Below are 25,411 nucleotides of genomic sequence, written 5' to 3' on the forward strand. Positions count from 1 at the left end.
GAGAAAGCATCAGGTACCAGTTAGGGGAGTGAGTCTGAGCTTAGAAACGCAGAGTGCGATGTCCCTGGGATTGGTGTCATATGTGAATCCCTATGTTCATCTGCTCTTTAACTTGCTGTTCATTTTTGTGGTGTGGGTAACACCGGACAGGCAACATTTCTTGCCCATCCAAGCACTATAGTGGAGTCATTAGAGGGTAGGAATGGCAGGAGCAGGACCTTTGGACCTTAGTAAATCAGTCAGGTTTTTACAGTGATCAAGCAGCTTTCATGGTCATTTTTCTAATTCTACCAGATATATTTAACTTTCATAACTTGCCCTGGTGGGATTGACCTCTCGTTTGCCAGTTTAATACTATGTCCACTAGGCTACTGTAACCTATTGAAGTTTTACCATTTTGTGTATATTTCCTACCTAATTTTTCTTCTAAAATGTATTGCCATTCATTGCTTTGCATTATTGTTCATCTGACATCTTTCTGCCTAATCTCGTAGCCTGTCTGTCATTCTATCTTGGCGTACAGTTTCCTTCAGTTAACTATGCTCCCTATTTTTGTGTGTGTTATCTTTGTGATGTTATCAGTTGTAATATTGAATAAGCTCCAACTGTGGTTAAAAGATTTGTAAAAGTTATTTTTGTTGAATTTTATAAACAAACCTTAAGTTGTCTCCTCTTCCCCACCCCACTCCAGTAAATCATTCTTGGAAGTGGATCCATGGGCAGTAGTGTTCTGCTTCCTGGCCTAAAGAGCCCTTCTTCACATATTAGCATGGATGGTGGGTTTTGCAGAGTATTCAACAATTTGGGGGATGCCATTATAGCTAGGTCCCTGTAGTCACTCGGTGTCCACACACACATGCGTGACAGTAAGGATCACCGGATAGCAATCAAGAGCTCCAAGCTCTGCTGATTTTTTTTTTGTTGTGCTTCACTGTAGCCATGATTTGAGCTTGACTAACTGAGTGATTTCCATTTCCAATTGTATTGCAGGTGTCCATTACTGTGTATGACATTCCAGATTTAATGGAAGGAAAAGGGACTCTAGGGTCCATAGTGTTTTCTGAATCATTCCTAGAATCAAAGCTGTTTCTTAAAGAAAACGGTAAGTGAAATAATTTCAGAGGAGTTCATTTCTCACCCTATATCATTGAAGTAGTATTCAAGATAAGGAACAATTTATGGAAGAGGCCATGTCTGACTAATCTGGTTGAATTTTTTGAGGAGGTTACTAACATGGTGGACGGGAGTATCTGTGGATGTTGTCTGTATGGACCTCCAGAGGCATTTGATAATATTGTATACGAGATTATTAGCAAAAATAAGAGTGCACAGAATTGGAGGTAAGTTTGCAACATGGGTTGGTAATTAGTTGGGGGAGGTGCGAGTCAGAGAGTAAGGATAAAAGAATTGCACTGTGATCGGTGGGATGTGACAAGTGGTATTCCCCAAGAATCTGTACTAAGGCCTCAGTTTTTCACCTTCAGTGATTTGGATGTACATCTAAGTTTGCAGATGACACTAATTTAGGAGAGATGGTAACAAGTGCATATAGGAGCAGGAAATTACAAAGGAATGTAGACAAATTAAGTGAGTGGGCAAAACTGCCAGATGGAATAATTCACTTTGGATCCATGAAAAAAACAATTGGAATATTCCCTCAGTGGCGAGAGACTAGCAACTGTAGATGAGCAAAGGGATTTGGGTGTTGACGTGCATAAGTTAATAAAACTAATGAACAGGTACAAGAAATAATCAAAAAGGCTAATGGAATGTTGCCATTTATATCAAGGGAGCTGGAATACAAAGGGAAGGAAATTATGATTCAGTTGGTTAGACCTTGGTTGGATGCCATATGCAGCATTGTATTCAGCTTCGTGCACCGCTCCTCAGGAAGCATATATTGGTCTATGAGGACAGATTGCATAAACTTTGTTTGTATTTCCTTAAGCTTCGAAGGTTGAGGGGCGATCTAATTGAGGTGTTTAAATTGATACAAGGATTTGCTAGAGAAGCTGTAACCTCAGTTGGAAAATCCAGAATAATGGGGCACAATCATAAATTTGGAGCTGAAATCAGGAAGCACCTTTTTCTCTCAAGGTCGTGGAAATCTGGAATTCTCTTTCCCAAAAAGCTGGTTTCTGGGTCACTTAAAATTTTAAAGACTGAGATCGACAGTAACTGATCTGGTAGATAAGGGACTATCTAAGGATGTTATTTATATGGACTTTCAGAAGGCATTTGACAAGGTTCTACATAAGAGACTGTTAACACAAAGGAGGCTTGGGTAGGGAATTGGTTAGGAGGTAGACAGTAGAGATATTGGCTATGTACTCAAATTGGCAGGGTGTGACTCGTGGTGTCCCCCAAGGATCTGTACGGGGGCCGCAACTTTTCACTATATTTATAAATAACTTGGATGAAGGAATAGAGAGCCGTATATCTGACAACACTAAGTTAACTGTCCGGAATGTTCGATCCACCGGCAAAAATCAGGAGCCGTTTTGTTAGGTTTTTTTTTTCTTTTCGTTGCTTTTTTTTCACCAGTCAGGCTCTGCAAGGTCTCGCTGAAGCTGTTGCTAAGCTACAGAGACGCTTGCAAGGTACGGCCGACTGTTTAGAAGCAACAGGGTTTGTTGCCAGATACGGAGCTCCATATGTTTCAACATTGGCGCTGGTTTGTCCGGCAGTTTTGATGGGACGGCAACAGCTCGGTCCTGTCGGTGCCGGATATCACAAAGTTTCCTGTATAAATAGTATAGATGGGAGCAGAAAGTTGCAAAGGAACATTGATAGATTAAGTGAGTGGGCCAAACTGTGGCAGATGGAGCTCATTGTGGGCAATTGTGAGGTCATCCACTTTGGACCCAAGAAAGATAGATCAGAGTATTTTCTAAATGGTGAGAAGCTAGGAATTGTGGCTGAGCAGAGATTTAGGGGCCCAAGTGCAGAAATCACTCTAAGCTTGTGGGCAGGTAAAAAGGCTAATGGAATGTTGGCTTTTATCTCCAGCAGGCTGGAATAGTGTTAGAAGTTATGTTACAGCTATACCGAGCTCTGGGGAGACCTCCTCTGGAGCACTGCATTCAGTTCTGGACACCGCATCTCAGGAAGGCTATATTGGCCTTGGAGGGGCTGCAGCGCAGATTCACCAGAATGATACCGGGGCTCAAAGGGTTATATTAGGGTTTCGACCCGAAACGTTGACTCTCTTTCTCTCTCCACGCATGTTGTCTGGCCTGCTGAGTTTTTCTAGCATTTTCTGTTGTTTTAAATTATGAAGACCGGTTGCATAGACTAGGCTGGTATTCCCTTTAAATATAGAAGATTAAAAGGTGATCTATTGAGGTATATAAGATGAATAAAGGCTTTGATAGGGTAGATAGAGAGAAACCATTTCCTCTAGTGGAGGAGTCCAGAACTAGAGGGCAGAAAGCACGTCACACAAGTAAGAACATAGGAAGTAGGAGCAGGAGTAGGCCATTTGGCCTGCTCCGCCATTCAATAAGACCACCTCATCTCCACTTTCCTGCACTGTCCCCATATCCCTTGATTCCCTTAATATTCAAAAATCTATTGATCTCTGTCTTGAATATATTCATAGACTGAGCCTCCTGAGTGTCGACTGTGGCTCAGTTGGTAGCACCCTCGCCTCCGAGTCAGAAGGTTGTGGGTTCAAGTCCCACTCCAGGGACATGAGCACCTAAAGCTAGGCTGACACTCCAGTGCAGTGCTGAGGGAGTGCTGCACTGTCGGAGATGCTGTTTTTCGGATGAGATGTTAAACCGGGGCCCCGTCTGATCTCTCAGGTGGACGTAAAAGATCCCATGGCACTATTTCGAACAAGAATAGGGGAGTTATCCCCGGTGTCCTGGCCAATATTTATCCCTCAACCAAAATAACAAAAACCAGATTATCTGGTCATTATCACATTGCGGTTTGTGGGACCTTGCTGTGCGCAAATTGGCTGCCTCGTTTCTCACATTACAACAGTGACTACACTTCAAAAGTACTTCATTGGCTGTAAAGCGCTTTGAGACGTCCGGTGGTCGTGAAAGGCACTCTATAAATGCAAGTCTGTCTTTCTTTTCCACAGCCCTCTGGGTAGAGAAATCCAAAGATTCACCACCCTCTGAGTGAAGAAATTTCTCCTCATCTCAGTCCTAAATGACTGACCCCTTATTCTGAGACTGTGACCCCTGGTTCCAAGCAATACCTCAATTTCAAAAGTCTCATCCTTGTTTTCGAATCCCTCCATGGCCTCGGTCCTCTTTCTCCTCCTGCCCCCCCCCCACCTTTTCCCGGGACAGCTGCATTCCTCTAATTCTGCCCTCTTGAGCATCCCTAATGATCACTCAACCATTGGTGGCAGTGCCTTCTGTTGCCAAGGCCCTAAGCTCTGGAATTCCCCCCCCCTAAGCCTCTCCACCTCTCTTTCCTCCTCAAGACGCTCCTTAAAACCTACCTCTTTGACCAAACTTTGGTCATCTGCCCCAATTTTTCCTTATGTGACTCGGTGTCAAATTTTTGTCTTCATACTCCTGTGAAGCGCCTTGGAACGTTTTACTACGTTAAATGCGCTATTATAAATACATGTTGTTGTAGTTGGAGTACTGCTGAAAGACCAGCATGGAATGGAAGCCTATCAGGAGGACTTTCCAGACTGCACAGTGCTGACCCTAATGCTACTGAATGGCTGAAGCATGTACGTTGCCTACCTATGCCCCTTGACACTTTAACATTTTTGACAAAGTTTATCTTCCTACTTTATCGTTTGTGTTTTGATTTTTTTTTACAGGACTATTGTGCATTCACAAGTAATAATTGTCTGTTGAATGACCCTAATGTTGTTCCTTGTAATAATCTCAGTTAGTAGGTTATCCCAAACATAGCTCTTTAAGCAAAGAAGTTTTTCCTGGTATCTATTCAGTATGTTTTTCATGTGTCCTCCAATCCATTTATGTTTTTGGTGTACTTTAGTTATTTAGCCATACAAATCTTATATAGACGCCAGCTGTTTGCATTTTGCGCAATCACTGGTTCTGAGCTTCTGCTTAATTGTCAGCATTTCCTGACAAAATCTGCTTTTAATTGCTCCTGCATCACTTCAGGTTGAGTTGTGCCAGAATGCCCCAAGTAGTAATTGGATAAAGCAGCAGGAAAATGGGGGTAGCAGCATGGATCAGGGACGTTATATGGAGAGCATTGTTACATAACTACCAATGCTCAGTTCAAGGAGAATGCTGTTACATATTTGCCAATGCTCAGCTTAAGTATTTGGAGCCTGCCAATGGGCATCAGCGTGGGATTTAAAACTTTCAGTGCTGTATTGAGCTTTATATCCCTTTTACACGCTTTATATATCCCTTAGCCCTTGTCCTATTTTTGTAGCATCGTGACCAAAACTGAACCCAGTTTAAGTCTTAATACCTGGTCAGGGTATAACATCTGTGGCGTTTTATTCTCTTATGGTGGCTATACACCCCAGCATTCTTAGTTTAAAAAAAATGGTTTCACCATTTTGTCTGGACATTGAAAGTGGCAAGTCTATTATTAATCCCATGTTGTAACATTAAAGAACAACATTGATTTAGAATCATAGAATGATACAGCATAGAAGGAAGCCATTCGGCCCATCATGCCTTTGCCGTCTCTTTGGTAGCGCTATTCAATTTACCCCACTCCCCTGCTCTTTTCCGATAGCCCAGTCATTTTTTTCCTTTCAATTATTTATCCAGTTCCCTTTTGAATGTTACTACTGAATCTGCTTCACCACTCTTTTTCAGGCAGGGCATTCCAGATCACAACCACTCGCTGTGTGAAAGAAATTTTCCTTATGTCATAGAAACATGGAAGCTAGGAGCAGCAGTAGGCCATTCGGCCCCTCGAGCCTGCTACGCCATTTAATGCGATCATGGCTGATCATCCAAATTCCGTACCCTGTCCCTGCTTTCTCCCCATATCCCTTGATCCCTTTAGCCTTAAGAAATATATCTAACTCCTTCTTGAATATATTTAATGAATTGGCCTCAACTGCCTTCTGTGGTAGAGAATTCCACAGGTTCACCACTCTCGGGGTGAAGAAATTCCTCCTCATCTCAGTCCTAAATGGCTTACCCCTTATCCTTAGACTGTGACCCCTGGTTCTGGACTCCCCCGCCATCGGGAACAGCCTTCCTGCATCTAGTCTGTCTAGTCCTGTTAGAATTTTATATGTTTCAATGAGATCCCCTCTCATTCTTCTGAACTCCAGTGAATATAAGCCCAATCGACCCACTCTCTCATATGTCATTCCTGCCATCCCAGGTATCAGTCTGGTGAATCTTCGCTGCACTCCCTCCATGGCAAGAACGTCCTTCCTCGTTTCTTTTGCCAATTATTTTAAATCAGTGCCCCCTGGTTATTGACAGATCTGCCATTGCAAAAAGTTTCTCAATTAATCAAAGCAATTAATATGATTTTGAATACCTCTATCAAATCTCCTCTTAACCTTTTCTGCTCTAAAGAGAAGAAACCCAACTTCTCCAGTCTCTCCACATAACTGAAGTCCCTCATCCCTGGTACCATTCTAGTAAATCTCTTATGCATGCTGTCTAAGGCTTTGACATCCTAAAGTGTGATGCCCAGATTTGAACACAATACTCCAGCTGGGGCCTAACCAGTGTTTTATAAAGGTTTAGCATAACTTCCTTGCTTTTGTACTCTGTGCCTCTGTTTGTAAAGCGAAGGATCCTATTTGCCTTTTTAACAGCCTTTTCAACTTGTCCTACTTTCAAAGGTTTGTGTACATAATCTCCAGGTCTATCTGTTCATACACCCGCTTTAAAATTGTACCCTTTAGTTCATATTGCCTTTCCTCATTCTTCCTACCAAAATGTATCACTGCACACTTCTCTGCGTTAAATTTAATCTGCCATGTGTCTGCCCATTTTTACCAGTGTATCTATGTCCTCCTGAAGTCTATTACTTTCCTCCTCATTGTTCACTACATTTCTGAGTTTTGTGTCATCTGCAAACTTTGAACTTATGCCCTGCATACCCAAGTCCAGGTCATTAATATATATCAAACAAAGCAGTGGTCCTAATACTCAATTCAGGCGAACGCCACTGTTTAGTTCTCTCCAATCTGCAAAACAACCATTCGCCTCTGCTTTCTGTCCCTTAGCCAATTTTGCATCCACACAGCCACATGGGCTTTAATTTATCTAACATGTTGTGGGTAATTTGACAAAAGTAATTTCATGTGTTCCTCTTTTTTCACTGTAGATGGCACTGTGTCTACAGACAACAGCTACATGATTCTCACAGCAACTGTGCCTCGATATGTCTCCTGGATGGTAAGTAACTGATGTAGTGCATTAAACTGAAGGACTTGTTCAAACGTAAAACATTGGCTGCAAGTGAACTGGAAATGCTCTTCCAATTGTTGTAAGAGAGCCCAAATGCAATCCCAATTCAGGTACAATAGAAAATGAGGGTAAAAAATATACTACCTTTAGGAATCGCCCTATATTTTGCTGGACTCGTCATTTCCAAGCTCTCCTGGCATCAAAGACAGGATTTTAGGAAGTAGCTCCGTAAGGAAAAACCTGGAAAATGGCATCTCTGATTGGCATAGATCCTGATTCAGTCACCTTGAGCCTACTGAGTTAAGTATTATTGTCACCCTCCACCCAAGCTGGGGGCAATTGTATGGAAGAGCATGCTAGCCCATAAAGTCAAAAGTAGAATAAATTTCATATTGCATAGTTCTTCAGTAATAAGTTGTGGTAATATAGTAATGTTACTGGACTAGTAATCCAGAGACCTGAACTAATGTTCCACAGTGGCAGTTTGAGAATTTAAATTCATTTGACAAAATCAAGGAACAAAAAGTTGCTATGAGTAAAGTTAGTGGATTGGTAAAATTGTGATGCAGTGCTTCTGTAATAGTTACTCCATCCTACAACAAACCTTTTTAAAAGATCATTGTGCTGCATAATTGCTGCCTGCAAAAGTTTAGTGCACCTCAAACTTAGATGAGGCAACGAAGTCCTAGTTAATAAGACACATGGTTTTTAAAAATTATACTGCATACACAATCCACTGCTGAAGAAAACCTTGCAACCTTGATGTGGCCTCATACAAGTTCTTGCTTGTAATGAAATCTGTTTGTCTTGATCCTGTATTCGTTTTGCACTCATGTATATTACCCTCCCCCACTGTGTATAGTTTCACTTCCTCTTTCCCGACTAACCTGGGAGGTTCCAGGTCTTGGCTCTTGGCTCCGCCCCTGACTTCTCTTACATAAAGATCCCAGGATCTGTATGACTCATTCCTGTGAACCAGTCGGCGTGTTGAGATGTTAGCTCTGATCTTAGTGATTAAAAGCCAACTTGTTTAAGTCTATAACTTCTAGTTTTGTGGTTATTGAAGGCCCTTCATTGGATTACTGCAGTTTCACCTGTTATGCTGGTTTCAGTGCATAACTTCTGTATAACCGAGCTTAGAATACCTACCTGATGAGTATAAGAGCCTTAAACAGGGGCCTCAACTATTTACAATCTATATTAATGACTTGGATGAAGGGACCAAGTGTACTGTAACCAAATTTGCTGCTGATACAAAGATAGATGGGTTAGCAAGTTGTGAGGAGGACACAGAGGGCAGGATTTTCATTGGGCCGTGGAGGTGGGATTGGAGGCATGTGGGGGGTTAAAATCCCAAAATCGGGGGGGGGGGGGTGCGGCATGAACCCATCCCGCCCCCAACCTGCCTCCATGCCAGTTTCAGAGGAGGCGGGTACCCAACCCGCACTGGGACCCGCCTCCCCGAGGTGGGAAGGGGATTAGTGCCAATTAACTGCCTGTTAACAGGAAGTTAACAGGCAGTTTTTAGCCTAATCCCTATTTTCATTCTTGAAGTGTGGGATTCCCGACGGCTCCAAATCACGCGAGGCGTGTTGTCGGGCTGAAGGGCTTGTGGCGGGGGGGGGGGGGTTGAGATGTCCGGTGTTCAGGTGAGTGATGGGTGCATGAGTGCAGAGGTAAGTGTCTAAAGAGGTTTTACTTACCTTTACAGCCTTCCTTCCTTCAGGTCTCGGGAGTCCCTCATCTCACCGGCACAGAAAGCAGAATGGCTGTGATCTGTCAAAAATTGCAGCATTCAGCTTTCTGTTCTGGAGAGATCTCTAAATCATCCTGAGAGGAAGGAATTAACCTGGAGTACAGATTCAGTGTTTGACAGCTTCAAACAGCTGTGAAGCGCTGATATTTCATCTGTCAAAAGGTCTTGACAGATGAAATATCAATCTGTGATGTCACCTGTTGCCGGGTGCCCCTTAATTGGCCCGCTGAGCCCGCTGGGCGGGCTCAACAAGTTCAGTCAAGTCAAAATCGCGTGGGTTGGCTAGAATTCGATGGAGGCGGGACTACAAGCCCGAAAGTTGTAGTCACGCCGCCTCAATGAAAATCCAGCCCGTCTGTAAAGGGATATAGATAGGTTAAGTGAGTGGGCAAAAATTTGGCAGATGGAGTATAATGTGGGAAAATGTGAGGTTATCCACTTTGGAAGTAAGAATGAAAAAGCAAATTATTATTTAAATAGAGTGAGACTACAAAATGCTGCGGTACAAAGGGATCTGGGGGTCCTAGTACATGAAACACAAAAAGTTAGCATACAGGTACAGCAAGTAATTAGGAAGACTAATGGAATGTTGGCCTTTATTGCAAGGGGTATGGAGTATAAAAGTAGGGAAGTTTTGATGCAACTTTACAGGGCGCTGGTGAGACCGCACCTGGAGTACTGCGTACAGTTTTGGCCTCCATATTTAAGGAGGGATATACTTGCATTGGAGGCAGTACAGAGAAGGTTCACGAGGTTGATTCCTGGGATGAAGGGGTTGACGTATGATGAAAGGTTGAGCAGGTTGGGCCTATACTCATTGGAGTTTAGAAGAATGAGAGGTGATCTTATTGAAACATATAAGATTCTGAGGGGGATTGACAGGGTGGATGCAGAGAGGATGTTTCCCCTAGTGGGGGAATCTAGAACCAGGGGGCACAGTTGCAGAATAAGGGGTCGCCCATTTAAGACGGAGATGAGGAATTTCTTCTCGGAGGGTTGTGAATCTGTGGAATTCTCTGCCCCAGAGAGCTGTGGAGGCGGAGTCATTGAATATATTCAAGGCGGAGATTGACAGACATTTGAACTACAAGGGAGTCGAGGGGTATGGGGAGAGAGCGGGAAAGTGGAGTTGAGGCCAAGATTGGATCAGCCATGATCTTATTGAATGGTGGAGCAGGCTCGAGGGGCCGATTGGCCAACTCCTCCTGTTTCTTATGTTCTTAAACATGCCCATGTGCAGGTGCTTCCTCCAAACTACTATCCTATATTTGCCGCTTAAGCAGCGGACTCCTTCCTTGGTGTGACCATATGCAGATTAGGTGACCGCTGTTGAACCTCACGGACCATCTGCATTTCCAGTATTTCCAGTTTTTTAAAAGCTGTTCAGTATTGATCATCTAAATTACTGATTTATATTGGAGATCCACTGGATACAGTATTTATCCAACAGGCAGATTTACACAAATAATGATTGATAATGACTCTCTTGGTGTTTTCTGTTCATACATTTATTTTGATTTAGACCCATTGGCCTAGAAATTGGGTATAGCCCCGCTTGAGGCGTTAGAACTGGCGCTGCGCAAAGTTTATAGCTAGACGAAACTTCTCGCTGCCTGGCGAGATATTGGGTTGCATCGCCCCCAAAGGGGATTGAGGCGTGAACTCAGACATTGCACGGGGCTCCTAAGGCGCAAAAGTTCAGGCGCTACCCAATATCGGCGCGGACGGGCGCAGCGCAGGTGATTTCAATTACCGGAAACCACGAGACTTCCAGGCGCTGGCCGGCTCTTAAAGGGGTGGGTCAGTCAGCCTGAGCTGCCACACTCAACGCCCTGTAGGCCTCAGAATCGGCGCTCGCCCTTCTCTGGCGCAATAAACTTGGTGAGGATGGAGAAGGTGAGACAGAGAGCAGAGCGCTTCAGCACTGAGGCTCTGGACCAGTTGGTGTCTGCAGTTGAGCGCCGTCGAGATGTTCTGTATCCTGACAATGGCAAGAGGCCGAATGAAAAGGCTTACCGGCGATCTTGGAGGGAGGTTTCTCAGAGGGTCAACTCCAACAGCATGGCGACCAGGACCCCTGTTCAGTGCAGGAAGAAATTCAACGACCTCACTCGGGTCGTTAGGGTGAGTGTTGGTTATGCAAACTTCTGATTCCCTCCATCTGCACCTAACTTCGAGGACCCTGTTGCCATGATGCCCCAATGGCCATCTGTCAGCAAGCACCCATGGCCCTTTCTGGGCACACACATGGACATTTCACTCAAGGCCACATGTAAGGGCCCTTGCACCATGGGGGGCATGAGATGATCTCTCAAGGCCTCATGTAAGGGCTCTTGCACCATGGGGGGCATGAGATGATCTCTCAAGGCATCATGTAAGGGCTCTTGCACCATGGGGGGCATGAGATGATCTCTCAAGGCATCATGTTACAGAACTTCCCCTTCTTTCCCCTGCAGTCTGTGGTAAACCACTGCTGTTAGTATTGTTGTTCACTGTTGTTCACTCTTGCACATTGTTGTACTTGTCTGTGCATGCCTCAGCTGACTCCGCCCCTGGCTCCACCCTCATAGCCGGGTATAAAGGTGACTGCTCGGCAGCCCCCTGCCCTTTTGGATACCAGGCAACCACGAGAGGCATGCTCTGTTCTTTGGTAATAAAAGCCTGTTTGTTACTCACTCAACTTCCAGTCTTTTGTAGTAATTGATAGCGCATCACAGTCCAAGCTGGCGACGATGCGAAAGGAGCAGCGTCGAACCGGTGGCGGACCTCCACAAGTGGTCACTCTCACGGATCTGGAGGAGAGAGTGCACCAGATTCTTGGAGGACGTCTGTCTGGTCCTGTTACCACTGCAGCTGCCGACCCCATTCTCGACAGCGAGGGTAAGGCTCTCACCTTTTGCAGCTGTCTCCTTCCACTTGGTGCCCCCCGCCAGCATGCTTCCTCAGTGTGCCGCAATCTGCCATGCCTTTCTGCCAACCTGTCCTTTTGCTAAAGCCACTCTTCCACCTCCCTGCTTTCAGATGATGCATCACCAACTGGGGCTCCACGCCCTGAAGCTGCCAGTGCCAGTGCTTCCGGAGGCAAGGATCAGGAGAAAGCCGGACCATCCGTTCCAATCTCAGGGGAGCATACACATGTACAGACTGGGGATAGTAGTTCCCTGGAGGGGAGGGGAGGGGCTCTGAGGATCAGGCAGTTGCCGGAACAAGCGGCATGCAGCAACGCAAGGAGGGTAGGGAAGTTCGGCCACCGTCTCCCCGGAGGGCAAGGCAGGTGGTGATGACTGCTGCACAGAGTGCAGATGAGGTGCGTCGCCTGGCTGAAATGAGCACCCAGGCCCGGCTCGGGCATACTGAGCTGATGGCTGCAGTGGGGAGGATGCCTCAGTCAATAGATACACTGGCAAAGAGTGTGTTGGACTTCGGGGCAACAATGGAGAGGACTCTCCAGGGCTTCGGGGCAACAATGGAGAGGACTCTCCAGGGCTTCGGGGCAACAATGGAGAGGACTGTCCAGGGCTTCGGGGCAACAATGGAGAGGTCTGTCGAGGGCTTTGGCCCAACAATGGAGAGGACTGTCCAGGGCTTCGAGGCCGCTATGGAAAGGACTGTTCAGGGCTTCGGACAATCCCTGGAAAGGTCTGTCCAGGGCTTGTCCGAGGCAGTGGAGCGGTCGGCACCGGCCTTGTCCGAAGCAATGGAAAGAACTGTCCAGGGCTTCTCCGAAGCACTGGCACCTGGCTCACAGGTCCTCACTGCTGCCACGCAGTCACTTGCCGGCCTCATCCACACCCAGATTGAGGCAACGCGAACTCTCACTGCAGCCACCCTATCTGCATCAGCTAGGATCACCCCGGGCCCTTCCAGTCCCATACAAGGCCAGGAATCAGTGGAGCATGCGATTGTGGCGGATGAGCCGAGCCGATCCCCTCAGAGAGCCAGTGTGTCGTCCGACAATGGTGCAGGTGTCCTCTCTCGGCAGGTGACCATTCCACATGCCAGCGCTGGCACGTCTGCAGTGCAGCTGTCACCACCTGCAGGGCACACTGCTTCCAGCCATGCTCAGATCAAGCATCCTGCGTCCGCACCCTCCAAGCCCAGAGGTCGGCCAGGCCGTCCCTCAGGGGCTTCTGCGCTTCCACACAGTCAGCAGGCGTCCCCCAGCCTTCACCCCGCCACTGGGGTTCAATTACGTAGGAGCAGCAGGGAGGGAAGGGGCCGAGCGCGAAAGAGAAGTCGTCCTCCATCAAGGGGCCAGCAGTAGAGGGAGGTGCTGAGACGTTTCTTTGGCCTAAATCAAGGAGACCCTCACCTGTTGGAATTGTTGGAAATAGTTTGTTTAGTTTTGCGGCTTTGCCGAAGAGTTAACTGTTATTTTGTTAGTTATGGTTTCTGTTGACATGACGTTGTTTTGCTGTAATGAAAGACTTTTGTGACAATAAAGAGAAGTTTAAATGTGCTATGGTGTACGTGACTAATTACAGTGATGCTGGCCTTCAGAGGCTTTCAAACATCCAAAGTGCGCAGCAGTTAAGACACTCATCATTCAGCCAGAGGGGCCTCGATACGAGTCCTCATGAGCCTGTGACGGATGTCCCTTCCACTTTCAGGAGCCCTTCCATCTTCCTCCTCCTCCTCCTCGTCCACATGCTCCTCCTCCTCCGCCTGCTTCTCCAGGGTCAGAGGGAATGTGATGAATTGACGCCTTCGCCTATAAAGGGCAGCTGTAACTTGCTGGATGCAGAAGTGGACTGCAACCTGAGAGATATTCGCGATGTCCCCAATGGCTCACTGAAAGGATCCGTTGCCATAAAAATTGAGGCCAACAGTCAGTTTAGCGGCCACCGACAGAGAGGTCATGCACCGTAGACGCGGCTGCAGATCCTCAGCAAGCAGGTGGCACAGCTCAGTAACAACGTCCATCCCAAATCGGAGCCTTCGCACACACTGCTCCTCCGACATGTCAAGGTATGACACCTGCTGCCTAAAGACCCTCGCAGCATACCCTCGGATTGGCCGACCTCCATTGCCCCTCCTCCTTCTGGCCAATCCCGGCCCTCTCTCCCGCCGTCTCTCTGCCCCTTCATAGTGTTCGGCCATGAGGCCGTCGCCCTCCAAAGCATCTCCCATTCCGATGCCAGTTGGTCAAAAGGCTGTTGGGTCTAGTGCTCCCAACTGCTCCGGACAGGTTTGAGGGTCCCAAGTACTCTAATGCTAAATTCCAAAAACTCTGCTCCACAGTAGCTCACCAACTCTCTCCACCAACGATCGCAATGAACAGGCCAAGTGGCTGAAGCTTCTGTGCTAGAGCTGTCCCCTTTAAATAGCGCCCCCCGACTCCGAGAAGGGCCTGCTAACGCTCCTTCAAACTGTCACTAATAGCGCTAGCCGTAAAGGCTCCGGGCGCCACCCAATATCCACTCAGGCGCCCCTAAAAGGCGTTGCACAATGAAATGACGTCATGATCTGCTTGCGCTCGCGGGCGCGCGCAAACACTTAGCGCAGGCGTTAAATGTATAATCAATATGGGAGTTGTCGCTATCTTCATTGCGCCCGCCTCAACATTAGGTAACGCCCCAATTCTCGGTCTCTTTAGGCGCTAACCGCTGGCGCAAACAACCGAATTTCTAGGTCATTGTCTTTCAATTTTCTTTCAGTGTGGAATAGATCCAAAATTATAAATAAATTTAGTAAGTTAAGGATAATGTGTATTGCAGTTCTATTTATTCATTTTTAAGAGCAGAATATTCTCATTAAAATGTACTTTATCTCTATTTTCATTGTCGTACCTCTTTAAATCAGAGTTTGAAAAGTACTTTTTAATTTTGAATGCCTGATATTGTTCTTGCGTCTTCTATAAGCATATAAATAGTGAAAGGGTAGTAAGAGGAGGGGTGGGGTCGATTAGGGACCAAAAAGGGGAGACCTATGCATGGAGGCAGAGGGTATGGCTGAGGTACTAAACGAGTACTTTGCATCTGTCTTCACCAAGAAAGAGGATGCTGCCATAGACACAGTAAAGGAGGAGGTAGTGGAGATACTTGATGGGATAAAAATTAACAAAGAGGCGGTATTAGAAAGGCTGGCTGTACTTTAAGTCGATAAATCACCAGGAGCAGATGGGATGCATCCTTGGATGCTGAGGGAATTGAGGGCGGAAATCGTAAAGGTACTGGCCATAATATTCCAATCCTCCTTAGATGCGGGGGTGGTGCCAGAGGACTGGAGAATTGTAAGTGTTACACCATTATTCAAAAAAGGGTGTAAAGATAAACCCAGCAACTACAGGGCAGTCAGTTTGACCTCTGTAGTGGGGAAGCTTTTAGAAACTGTAATCAGGGACAAAATTAACAGTCACTTGGACAAGTGTGGATTAATTAAGGAAAGCCAGCATGGATTTGTTAAAGGCAAATTGTGTTTAACTAACTTGATTTAGTTCTTTGATGAGGTAACAGAGACGGTTGAGGAGGGTAATGCAGTTGACATAGTGTACATGGATTTCCAAAAGGTGTTTGACAAAGTGCCACATACTCAGCTTGCCAGCAAAGTTGAAGCCCATGGAATAAAAGGGACAGTGGCAGCATGGATACAGAATTGGCTAAGTGACAGGAAACAGTAGTGGTGAACGGTTGTTTTTCGGACTGGAGGAAGGTATAGTGTTGTTCCCCAGGGGTCAGTTCTGGGACCACTACTTTTCTTAATCTATATTAATGACTTGGACATGGGTGTACAGGGCACAATTTCAAAATTTGCAGATGACACAAAACTTGGAAGTATAGTGAACAGTGATAGACTTCAGGAAGACAAAGACAGGCTGGTGAAATGGGCGGACATGTGGCAGATGAAATTTAACGCAGAAAAGTGTGAAGTGATACATTTTGGTAGAAAGAATGAGGAGCGGGCATATAAACTAAAGGGTACAATCCTAAAGGGGGTGCTCGAACAGAGACCTGGGGGTATGTGTGCACAAATCGTTGAAGGTGGCAGGGCAGGTTGAGCAAGCAGTTAAAAAGGCTTATGGGATCCTGGGCTTCATAAATAGAGGTATTGAGTACAAAAGTGTGGAAATGCTGATGAACCTTTATAAAACACTGGTTTGGGCTCAACTGGCATACTGTGTCCAGTTCTGGGCACCACACTTTAGGAAGGATGTGAAGGCCTCAGAGGGTGCAGAAAAGATTTACGAAAATTATTCCAGGAATGAGGGACTTCAGTTATGTTGATAGACTGGAGAAGCTGGGGTTGTTCCTTGGAGCAGAGAAGATTGAGAGGAGGTTTGCTAGAGATGTTCAAAATCATGAGGGGTTTGGACAGAGTAGATAGAGAGAAACTGTTCCCATTGGCAGAAGTGTCGAGAACCAGAGGACACAGATTTAAGGTGATTGGCAAAAGAATCAAAGGCGACGTAAGAAAAAACTTTTTTTACTCGGTGAGTGGTTAAGATCTGGAATGCACTGCCTGAAAGGGTGTGGTGGAGGCAGATTCAATTATGGTTTTCAAAAGGGAGTTGGGTAAGTATCTGAAGGAAAGGAATTTGCAGGGCTACAGGGAAAGGGCGGGGGAGTGGGACTAGCTGAAGTGCTCTCGCAGAGAGCCGGCAGGGGTTCAACGGGCCAAATGGCCTCCTTCCGTGCCGTTCTTTGATTCTATATATCATCCACCCAGCATTCGTCATTACCGGCAGCCTGTGTCGTCACTTTGCCCCTTTGTGTCATTAACTGTTCTTGATGAATGAAAATTAACAGAGTACTTTGCATTTGTGATCTTTACAATAATATCTAGCTTTTGAGGTTGGAAATCCATCCTAAAATGCCACTTTATTGGTAGAAAGAAAGAATCTCTGGAATTAATCTGTTTAATTATTGCATTTGGATGTTTCTTTAAAAAATTCAGCAGTAACAATTCTTTGGCATTGATGGCAGTAATGCTGGGAGCCTGTGCCGCCTTCCATCATCCAAGTAGTGTAGTTGGATTTAACATGATTAGTTCTGTAAACCACAAAGACTTGTAAATACATTACTAGCATGTTTTATTTTGGACTCTTAGCAAGTATTCTTTCTTGGCCCTCTCCTAGCTAACTTGCATTCGCTCCAATTCTGACTGAGTAAGCAGGTGGGAGTTGGACATTTCCATTGTAGTCAAACCTGTTTTAATTTAATATAAAATAGGAATTCTGAAAAGATGTGCTCAAATTATATTGAGGTATTTTGTATTCATTTTTTTTCTTCATAAGGTTGAAGATGCTGAGGTGAAACTTTCTGAAGAAGCACAGCAAATAGTCAAGGTAGGTCCTCTAATTAGAATTTTTAAAACTTAGTAATTATATAATTTTTAGTAAATTTGCACAATGGCGGTGTTTAATTTGCTGCAGTGGCCTACACTCTGGAAGTTCAAATTATCAACAGTGCCAGGAATAATGGAAAGAATGTTTGAGATGTTATGGTCTGATTCTGCAGTCATATATTTCCAGATCTGGGATGTTGGTTTTGGGTTCTTGCATACTGTGATAGTTTTACTGCAGCACATTTGAAGCTGCACTTTGCTTCAATGGCCAGTGTGTGTCATACAGTGTCTGAACTTGGAAAGTTTGAAAAATTTCCGTAGGTCCAAATTTACTCTGTCTTATGATTACAGTATCTTAATGTGTTGTGCAAATAAGATTGAGGGCTGTTTCTCTTTTTTTTGTCTGTCATGGCTTTGACTATATTGTGATCATTAAGAAGTTTGTTTTCTATTTCTTTATTTGCTAATTGTTTAAACTTGTGTGTTTCTCCTTTTTTTGATTGGTTGTTTTGTACTTTCATTATTCACCAGTTGTATTAGGCAAAACCGTTCTCCCCAATCGCATTCGACTAAAGAAATAGTTCTATGAATCACATTCCATTAAAAAAAAAAATTTTCCCATCACATTCCCTCAAAAAAATTAGTTACCATTGCAGTTCCTTGTCCAGACCATTATTAACCACTAAAAAATAATGTTTGCCACAGAATCACAAATCTACCCATAATTGTGGCTCATTAACAGTCGCCACTTTTCCACAATTAGTACAAGGCACCTTGCTGGGCCTCTGAGCATCCTCATATCTAGTGTATTAAAATTTGTATTAAACTTGCCAACTCTCCCTGGAATTACAATTTACAGGAGCCATTGCAACTTTTTTTTTGCAAAGTAAGTCACGAATCACTGCACATCGTCTCTGATTCCCCATGCAGTCACCTAAATTAGAATGTTACAGCTCAGAGGCCATTTGGCTCATTGTGGATGTGCTGGCTCTTTGATACAGATATCCAATTAGTCCCACTCTCTTGTTCTTTCCCCATAGCCCTGCAAATATTTGCTTTGGAGTTCACTTTCTTCGCAGGGGAACTTGTAAGAGGCATCTCCAGGCATTCTGCCCCCTGCTGAGCATGTGCAGGAGTCTGTTGGAATTTGTTTATTAATTTCATGAAGAATTGAGGACAACATTTCCCAGGAGCATCCTGCAGCAAGACCACTGTGGCCTGTTCCCTTCCGATGTGTCTGTGCTTTTCTGTAGTCAGCTTTTTCTCCTCACACAGTCTGCTCATGTGAATTTCTAAATGCTGCAGTATTACCGAAACACAGGTGAGAGAGGTAGAACTGAATGAACTGAAAGGGGAAAGTGAAAAGAAAAAGAACAGCGAGAGAGAGAGAAGTGAAGATACAGAAGGTATGGAAAAATTATCTATTGGGTTCAGGATTAAGGGAGACGCCCTATTCAGAGAGTGGGAGAAAGAATAAAGAGAGCCGTTTAAGAAATTGAGCAGAGACGGACAGAGACTTTATTTAGGAGGGAGTGGAGATAGCAAGTCAGTCGAGGGGCGGTTAGGACCATTGATGGGAATGAGGCCCTGTTAAGCTGTTCCTTCCACTCGACAACTTGCCCATCACTTCCCCATTTCTCTTCTACTGCCAGAACTCGAGCTCTGCTTTTAAGGTCTGATGTCTCCAACATCCTCCTAACTGGCCTCCCTGCCTCAAGCTCCCACAAGCTTCAACTCAACCAGGTCCTCACAACACTAAGTTTCACACTTTTATCAACCCTGAACTCTCCAAGCTCCATTTGCTCCCTATAACCCAGCACACAAGTTCCAATTCCCTCATGCTTTGCCTACCTCATTGATCTCCTTCTGCTCTGCCAGTGGTGACCACTTGTTGAGCCACTATAATTTTGTCCTTTGAATTTTATATCTAGTTGCCTCTGCCATGCCATCTCTCTGCCTGCTTTCCAAAACCTGCTCGAACCCTTCCTCTTTGATTGCAGTCACTCCCCATCATTGCCTTTCCCTCTCTGCTCTTTCCCCATATGCAGTGGCAACTCTTATCATCATCCTTATTGTAAAGTGCTCCAAGACATCTTCCTACATGTGAAAAGTATTATGTAATTGCAAATTGTTGTCCCTCCTAGTCAGAGCGATGGTTTCTTTGGGGTCATGTGCTCATGCAATTAAAAGTAAAACACCGTTCCTGACAGCATGAGTAATGCCGTGGGATGTCCAGCAGTGCATTGCAGTGAAACTTGTACAAATGAACACTCCCAAAAAACAGACACTTACTGACGCTCCCAAATAACTTGCAGTCTAATCGATACAAACTAAATCTTGAAAGCACGAAACCTTGAAGCACTTCCAATGTTAGCAGCTGAAGCACATGGAGGGAGGGGTCGGGCCTGGATAGGGTCTGCAGGACATTAATCTTCTTTTCCCCTCTCTCTCTCTTTTTCCCTACTGCCCCCGGCCCCCCAACCAATTCATCTGGGATCTTCCACGCACTCTGGCACAGCAGCCACTTCGCAGTTCCCCGGATCCCTCAATTGAAAAGGATTGTGGGATGATGATGAACTAGGAAATCCAACAAGCAGAAAATGAACTAAAATCACATTCTGCTGGCAGGGCTCCAGAATTGGGCACCATTCCAGATGTTGCTGGAAATAACGAAGGGAGGCTGCAGAAGATGCAGCAAGTCCTGGAATATTTGGCTCATCCGGTTTACTGTACATACAATGACCATTTTGAAAATAAGGACACATGATGCAAGTCCCTTAGGTTTAATTTACTGGTTTCGCTGTACTTGATTTTAAGAAGTTGTATCATTATTTTTCACAAGTGAAAAAGATGACTGCCCAGTGTTTTGGTGATATCACTCAAATAATTGTCCAATCCCTGGAAGCTTTGAACTCTGATTATTTTCTCTTCTGGAAACATTTCTCTTGTCTGATTTTTTTTTTATGCGAGATACTGGCAAAGGTGTAATTAAAAATAAAAAAAAAAGTCCTGTCTTTCCTCACTCTTCTTTTGCAGTTTCTTCAATACTGCTTCTATCTGGGGAATCTCTTCCAACACCTCTCTTACTGCCGGACAGAGGCAAGAAACTGCTTGTCCGATAAATCCCCTCTCTTCATTGCACCTTCACTTGTCTCTTATCAATTCTACAGTAGTCATTGTTCCTCTCAACATTGCTCTCGTTCTTCTTGGTGCTGCATATGTTGTCCTGCCTTTTTTCTCCTTGTGTCTGTGCTGAAATCCAGAATCATTGCACATTATTCAACTTTTAACACGTTCTTTCATTCCCAGAGCCGTAAAACTAGAACTTCTTGTCTTCCTCAGTCATTCCTTCCTTTTGAAGTTTTCAAGACTTCAAAAACTAAGCTTGGGTCACTTAGTGATTACTTCTTGATTTGTTTTCTGATTCATTCTTTTCAACCTTGATTGTGTCCTACACTCTGTCTTGTTGCTTTCTTCAGTTTTGTGAGAAAAGCTCAAGTCCTTTGGTTCTGTAATGGGATTGAGGATGCTTTCTAGGGTGACAAGTTTATATAGGCAGTTTTTATTATCAATGGGAAGATATATTGAAAAAAGTTGGCAGGGCGTGTTCCTGGGTATAATATTTTTAATAGCTAGATAGATTGGAAATGTTGGTATCCTCTGCAACTTACTGAGTAAGGCTGAAGTGTAAAGTAATCATAGTGATTTGGTGTTCTCCTGCTATTTCTTAGCCTGTTTGCAGAACTTTTCAGTAGATATTATGGACATAATAAATGTAATACCAGAATATCTGATTAAATATTTTTGGTATTTCATGGCTGTGATAATTTTAATCTTTCCACTTAATTTGCACTTATTTAATGTGATACGAACAGCTCTGAGATGTGCTTTTAATCCCACTTGCAGCGCTGACTGAAGTTCACGAGTGTGATATTGCGGCTGACAATTTTTAGGGTCAGCCATCTTCCAGATGTAAACCGCAGGGTTGTCTTCATGTAACCATTGGGTCTGGGGTGTTAAAGCTTTCTGCCTTCATGCCAAAGAGCATTGTAGTCCATATGTAAGATTTTAATCAGTGTTTCCATTAATATTCTTGTATCTCAAGATGTGGATGTTAGCAGTTTAAGATGTTGTGAGTTCGGATTTGTCCACAATGAAACCACAGTAGTAAGAACAATCCTTTCCCAACTCCAGACCCATGAAGTTCAAACGAGTAAAACTTAAATAGAACTGTGTCTTGGGTCTTCCTGGGCTGGATTGCTAGAGTTTGAGTGCTACAAATGGCCCATGGAGCATAGTTTCAACACCCTTGCACTTTCTACTATAATAGCGCATACCTGTATTTTTGCTATATTTCATGTCATTCCTTAACTAGAATTATTTAGAGTTTTAGTATAGTTTGCAATATTGCAACAGGTGACGTGACTTGTCGAATGCAGACTTCACTTCCAACTAACCAGCCTAATGAGGCGATTACAATCTTGCAGTCCAGTTACTACGAGTGCCTATTTCAAAATTATTTGAATACACATGATGTAATTTGGGTTTGTTTGGAGCATTAATCCCTCCAGTAGTACAGTAGAAAAGAGTAACATTTTAATCAGCGGCCTATACCATAGCTCTGGCCCCTGGGGGTGTGATGAAATAGGAATGGTTTTGGAGAGCATTATGGAATTCTGTTTCTTTCTTTTCAGGCGGAAGAAAGTTTTCTGGGCACTTTGCTTACAAGAGGAGACTCTGCATATCTTTATTCTGGCAGTTCAGTAGCCAGACCAGAAGAAGGTAAATAAATTAATTTGTCCATTGGATCACTTTATACTTGTTTAAGGTTTTTCATTTTGCCTACACTGTGGAGCACCCATTTAAAAAAAAAAAAAAAGTACAAGGCTAATGTATGATTTGTTCAGGTTAAACTCTTTCCACTTGAAAGGGAAAAATAACATTCCATTAAATACATTACAGAACAGAATCACAGAAACACCACAGTGCAGATAGAGGCCATTTCGGCCCATCGAGCCTGCACCGACACATATCCCACCCGACCCCCGTAACCCCTACATCAACACATATCCCACCCTATCCCCGTAACCCCACGTATTTAATCCCCCTAACACTAAGGGTCAATTTTTATCATAGCCAATCAACCTAACCCGCACATCTTTGGACTGTGGGAGGAAACCGGAGCACCTGGAGGAAACCCACGCAAACACGGGGAGAATGTGCAAACTCCACACAGACAGTCACCCGAGGCCGGATTTGAACCCAGGTCCCTGGCGCTGTGAGGCAACAGTGCTAACCACTATGCCACCGTGCTGCCCATTACTTCAAATACGTAGGGCAACATGCCAAGGGGGAGCAGGTAGATTTAGTATTGCTATTGGGGAAATAATTCTTGAATGGGTTACCAGGAATGGTTATGGCCTGGATACTGAACTCCGTTAAGAAACGACTAGATTCTGTAATAGGCACGCAACAATATGTAAAACACCCTAAAGCACTTCACATTCATGGCAAAACATATATAACTGGGCACTGAGCAGTGATGGCAGCAGGGTTAGAGGTGGTGACCCAAGGCCAGATCAAGGAGGTAGATTTTAAGAAGGCTTTTGAAGGTGGGTGGAATCGTCGTAGGCAAAGGGGTTTATAGAAAGCTTTCCATTGTGAACCTAATGCAGCTGAAGGCTCTGTCGCTGAAGGTCAATGGGATGGCTGGAGAGGTGGGGTAGAAGAATACACCAGATGCTGTGTTAGTAGAGCAGGACTTGGTACCAGATAGAATGTGGGCAGTGGAGTTTTGGATTAGCTGCAATTTATGAAGGGTAGATGAGTGCATTTGAGCAATTGTATTTGGATAATCAAAGCATAGATATGGGTTTTAGTGACAGTCGGGATAATGTTGCAGAGGTAGAAATAGGTGATCTTGGTGTTGGCCAGGATTTGGGGTTTTAAATTCAGATCAGGGTTAAACTGGCCATGTAGATTGTGCACCTTCCAATTTTGTCTTTGTAGGCAGCCGGGGAGAGCAGGCTAAGCTTTTTGGTGGGTCCAAATAAGATGATGACAGTTGAAAAAAAAATTTAACTTGGTATTCTGGAAGGATCAGATGAGCTGAAGGGCGCCTACTTCTGAACCAACCTATGAAACTGAAGTGGATGAAAGAGAAAATGAATAACTGAAGTAAAAACAGGAAATGCTGGAAACGCCCTTCCAAAATTTTGACTTTTGAATTAGTTGAAGAATTTTTAAATTTGGAACCAGCCACCCATGCAGCAGTCATCTTTTCCGGTCTTGTACAATATGTATTTAGAACAACTTCTAGATTTTTTAAATGAAGTTCTGTCTTTTTACTCATAAATAACAAAAAGTAAAGTTGGAAGTTACAGTTTGTGAAGTATAACACAGGAAGTGTCCCTAGAATAAAGAGGATTAAAGGCCAGAATGTTGCCTGTTCCTGATCGTTATCCAGTTACTGTTCCTGGAAAGTGAATATTTGGAGATTGGCATTGAATGTCAACAGTGTTGAACCACGCAGCGCATCAGTGCTGTGAATGAGGACACTGTGGGGGACTACGGTCTGCCGCGTAAAGAAATAGGCAACACCGCGAGCTACAAGAAATAGGTCTTTACTCCAACTCTCACAATACAGTACTGAATTCGTAAAGCCCGCGAACCTGTGATGACTCACGGATTGGTCACCTGCTGGAACCTGATTGGTTTTCCTTCTCTCAGCAGCAGGCAAGTCTGAACATGCCTTATTCCTCTCAGCTTGCAACTGTCTTGCGGGGGGAGGGGAATACAGCAGTTAAAAGGGGATTATTCAGGTTTATCTACATACAGTGTTTCCCCAATGTGGCAACGCCACATACGCCCCCCCAGAATCCTCGTTAACTGTAAAAGTCAGTCTCTGCGGAGGTTTGACCTAGCGGCTGTAGTAGCCATCTGGCGTGTGAGGAGGGCTATCTGGGAGGTCGGCCGGTTGGTTCGTTGGCTGGTCTGCCGGTGGACGGGCTGCCGGCGAAGGTGGGGCGGCGGCCGGGAAGTAAGGTTCTGGCGTGTCTTGGTCCTCTTGTGGGGCCGCCGCCAACGCGGGAGGTCTGCCCCGCCATGGGGGAAGAGCCGGCTGAAACGGGAAGCTGAGGTCCAGGTGCGTCGGTTTGAGGCGGTCTACTGAAATAAGGTCCGGCTTCCCGCCGATGTCGATAAGAAAAGCTTTGTCCCCCGCCTCCAATACTGGGAAGGGGCCAGTGTATGGTGCCTGCAGCGGGCCTCTGTGCGCGTCCCGGCGCACGAAGACGAACTCCGCATGTTGTAAGTCTCGAGGCACGTAGGACGGCTGCGGGCCGTGTTGCGAAGTGGGCACTGGACGGAATTGCTGGGCCGTGTCCTGGTGCAGGGAAAGCTGTCTGGCGGCCGACCACGGCTCCGTTGTCGGGGGAGGAAGTCGCCTGGTACTCTGAGCGGTTGGCCATAGACCATCTCGGCCGCGGAGACGCGGAGGTCCTCTTTGGGCACGGTGCGCAATCCCAGGAGGACCCAGGGTAGTTTGTCGATCCAGCTGGTGTCGGCCAGGCTGGCGCGGAGGGAGGCTTTCAAGGAACGATGAAAGCGCTTGCAGAGCCCGTTGGCCTGCGGGTGGTAGGCTGTTGTCCTGTGCAACTTGGTGCCAAGGCCGGCGGTGATGGCATTTCACAAGTGGGAGGTGAACTGGGGGCCTCTGTCCGAGGATATGTCGGTTGGCATGCCAAACCGGGCCACCCATGTCGAGACGAATGCTCGCGCGACGTCGGTCGTGGTGGTGGTGAGGGGAACTGCCTCTGGCCATCTGGTGGTGCGGTCGACGATCGTGAGCAGGTGTGTGAAACCGTGCGACGGCGGCAAGGGGCCTACCAGATCGACGTGGACGTGGTCGAAACACTCCAATGGCGCCTTGGTGTGCTGCTGGACCTTAGCGCGCTGACACGCCACGCATGTGTTGGTCCAGTCTCTCTCATCCTTTTGGAGTCCAGGCCAGACGAACTTGGCGGAC

The 25,411-nt window shown here is 45.3% G+C and overlaps 1 protein-coding gene across 2 annotated transcripts in view; it reads left to right on the top strand.

Annotated features, from left to right (window-relative positions):
• The window catches only part of dnaaf9 (dynein axonemal assembly factor 9), a 158,161-nt gene that overhangs the window by 49,597 nt on the left and 83,153 nt on the right, over positions 1-25,411 (top strand). For both annotated transcript variants that reach the window (XM_085975589.1, XM_085975592.1), the window contains 4 exons: positions 991-1,102; positions 7,264-7,334; positions 17,336-17,386; positions 22,080-22,167. In XM_085975589.1, the coding sequence (XP_085831715.1) occupies positions 991-1,102; positions 7,264-7,334; positions 17,336-17,386; positions 22,080-22,167 (322 nt within the window). The remainder of the gene's footprint in view (positions 1-990; positions 1,103-7,263; positions 7,335-17,335; positions 17,387-22,079; positions 22,168-25,411) is intronic.

This window comes from Somniosus microcephalus, chromosome 2, assembly GCF_052327205.1.
Source record: "Somniosus microcephalus isolate GS21.2 chromosome 2, FLI_Smic_1.0, whole genome shotgun sequence".
NCBI lineage: Eukaryota > Metazoa > Chordata > Chondrichthyes > Squaliformes > Somniosidae > Somniosus > Somniosus microcephalus.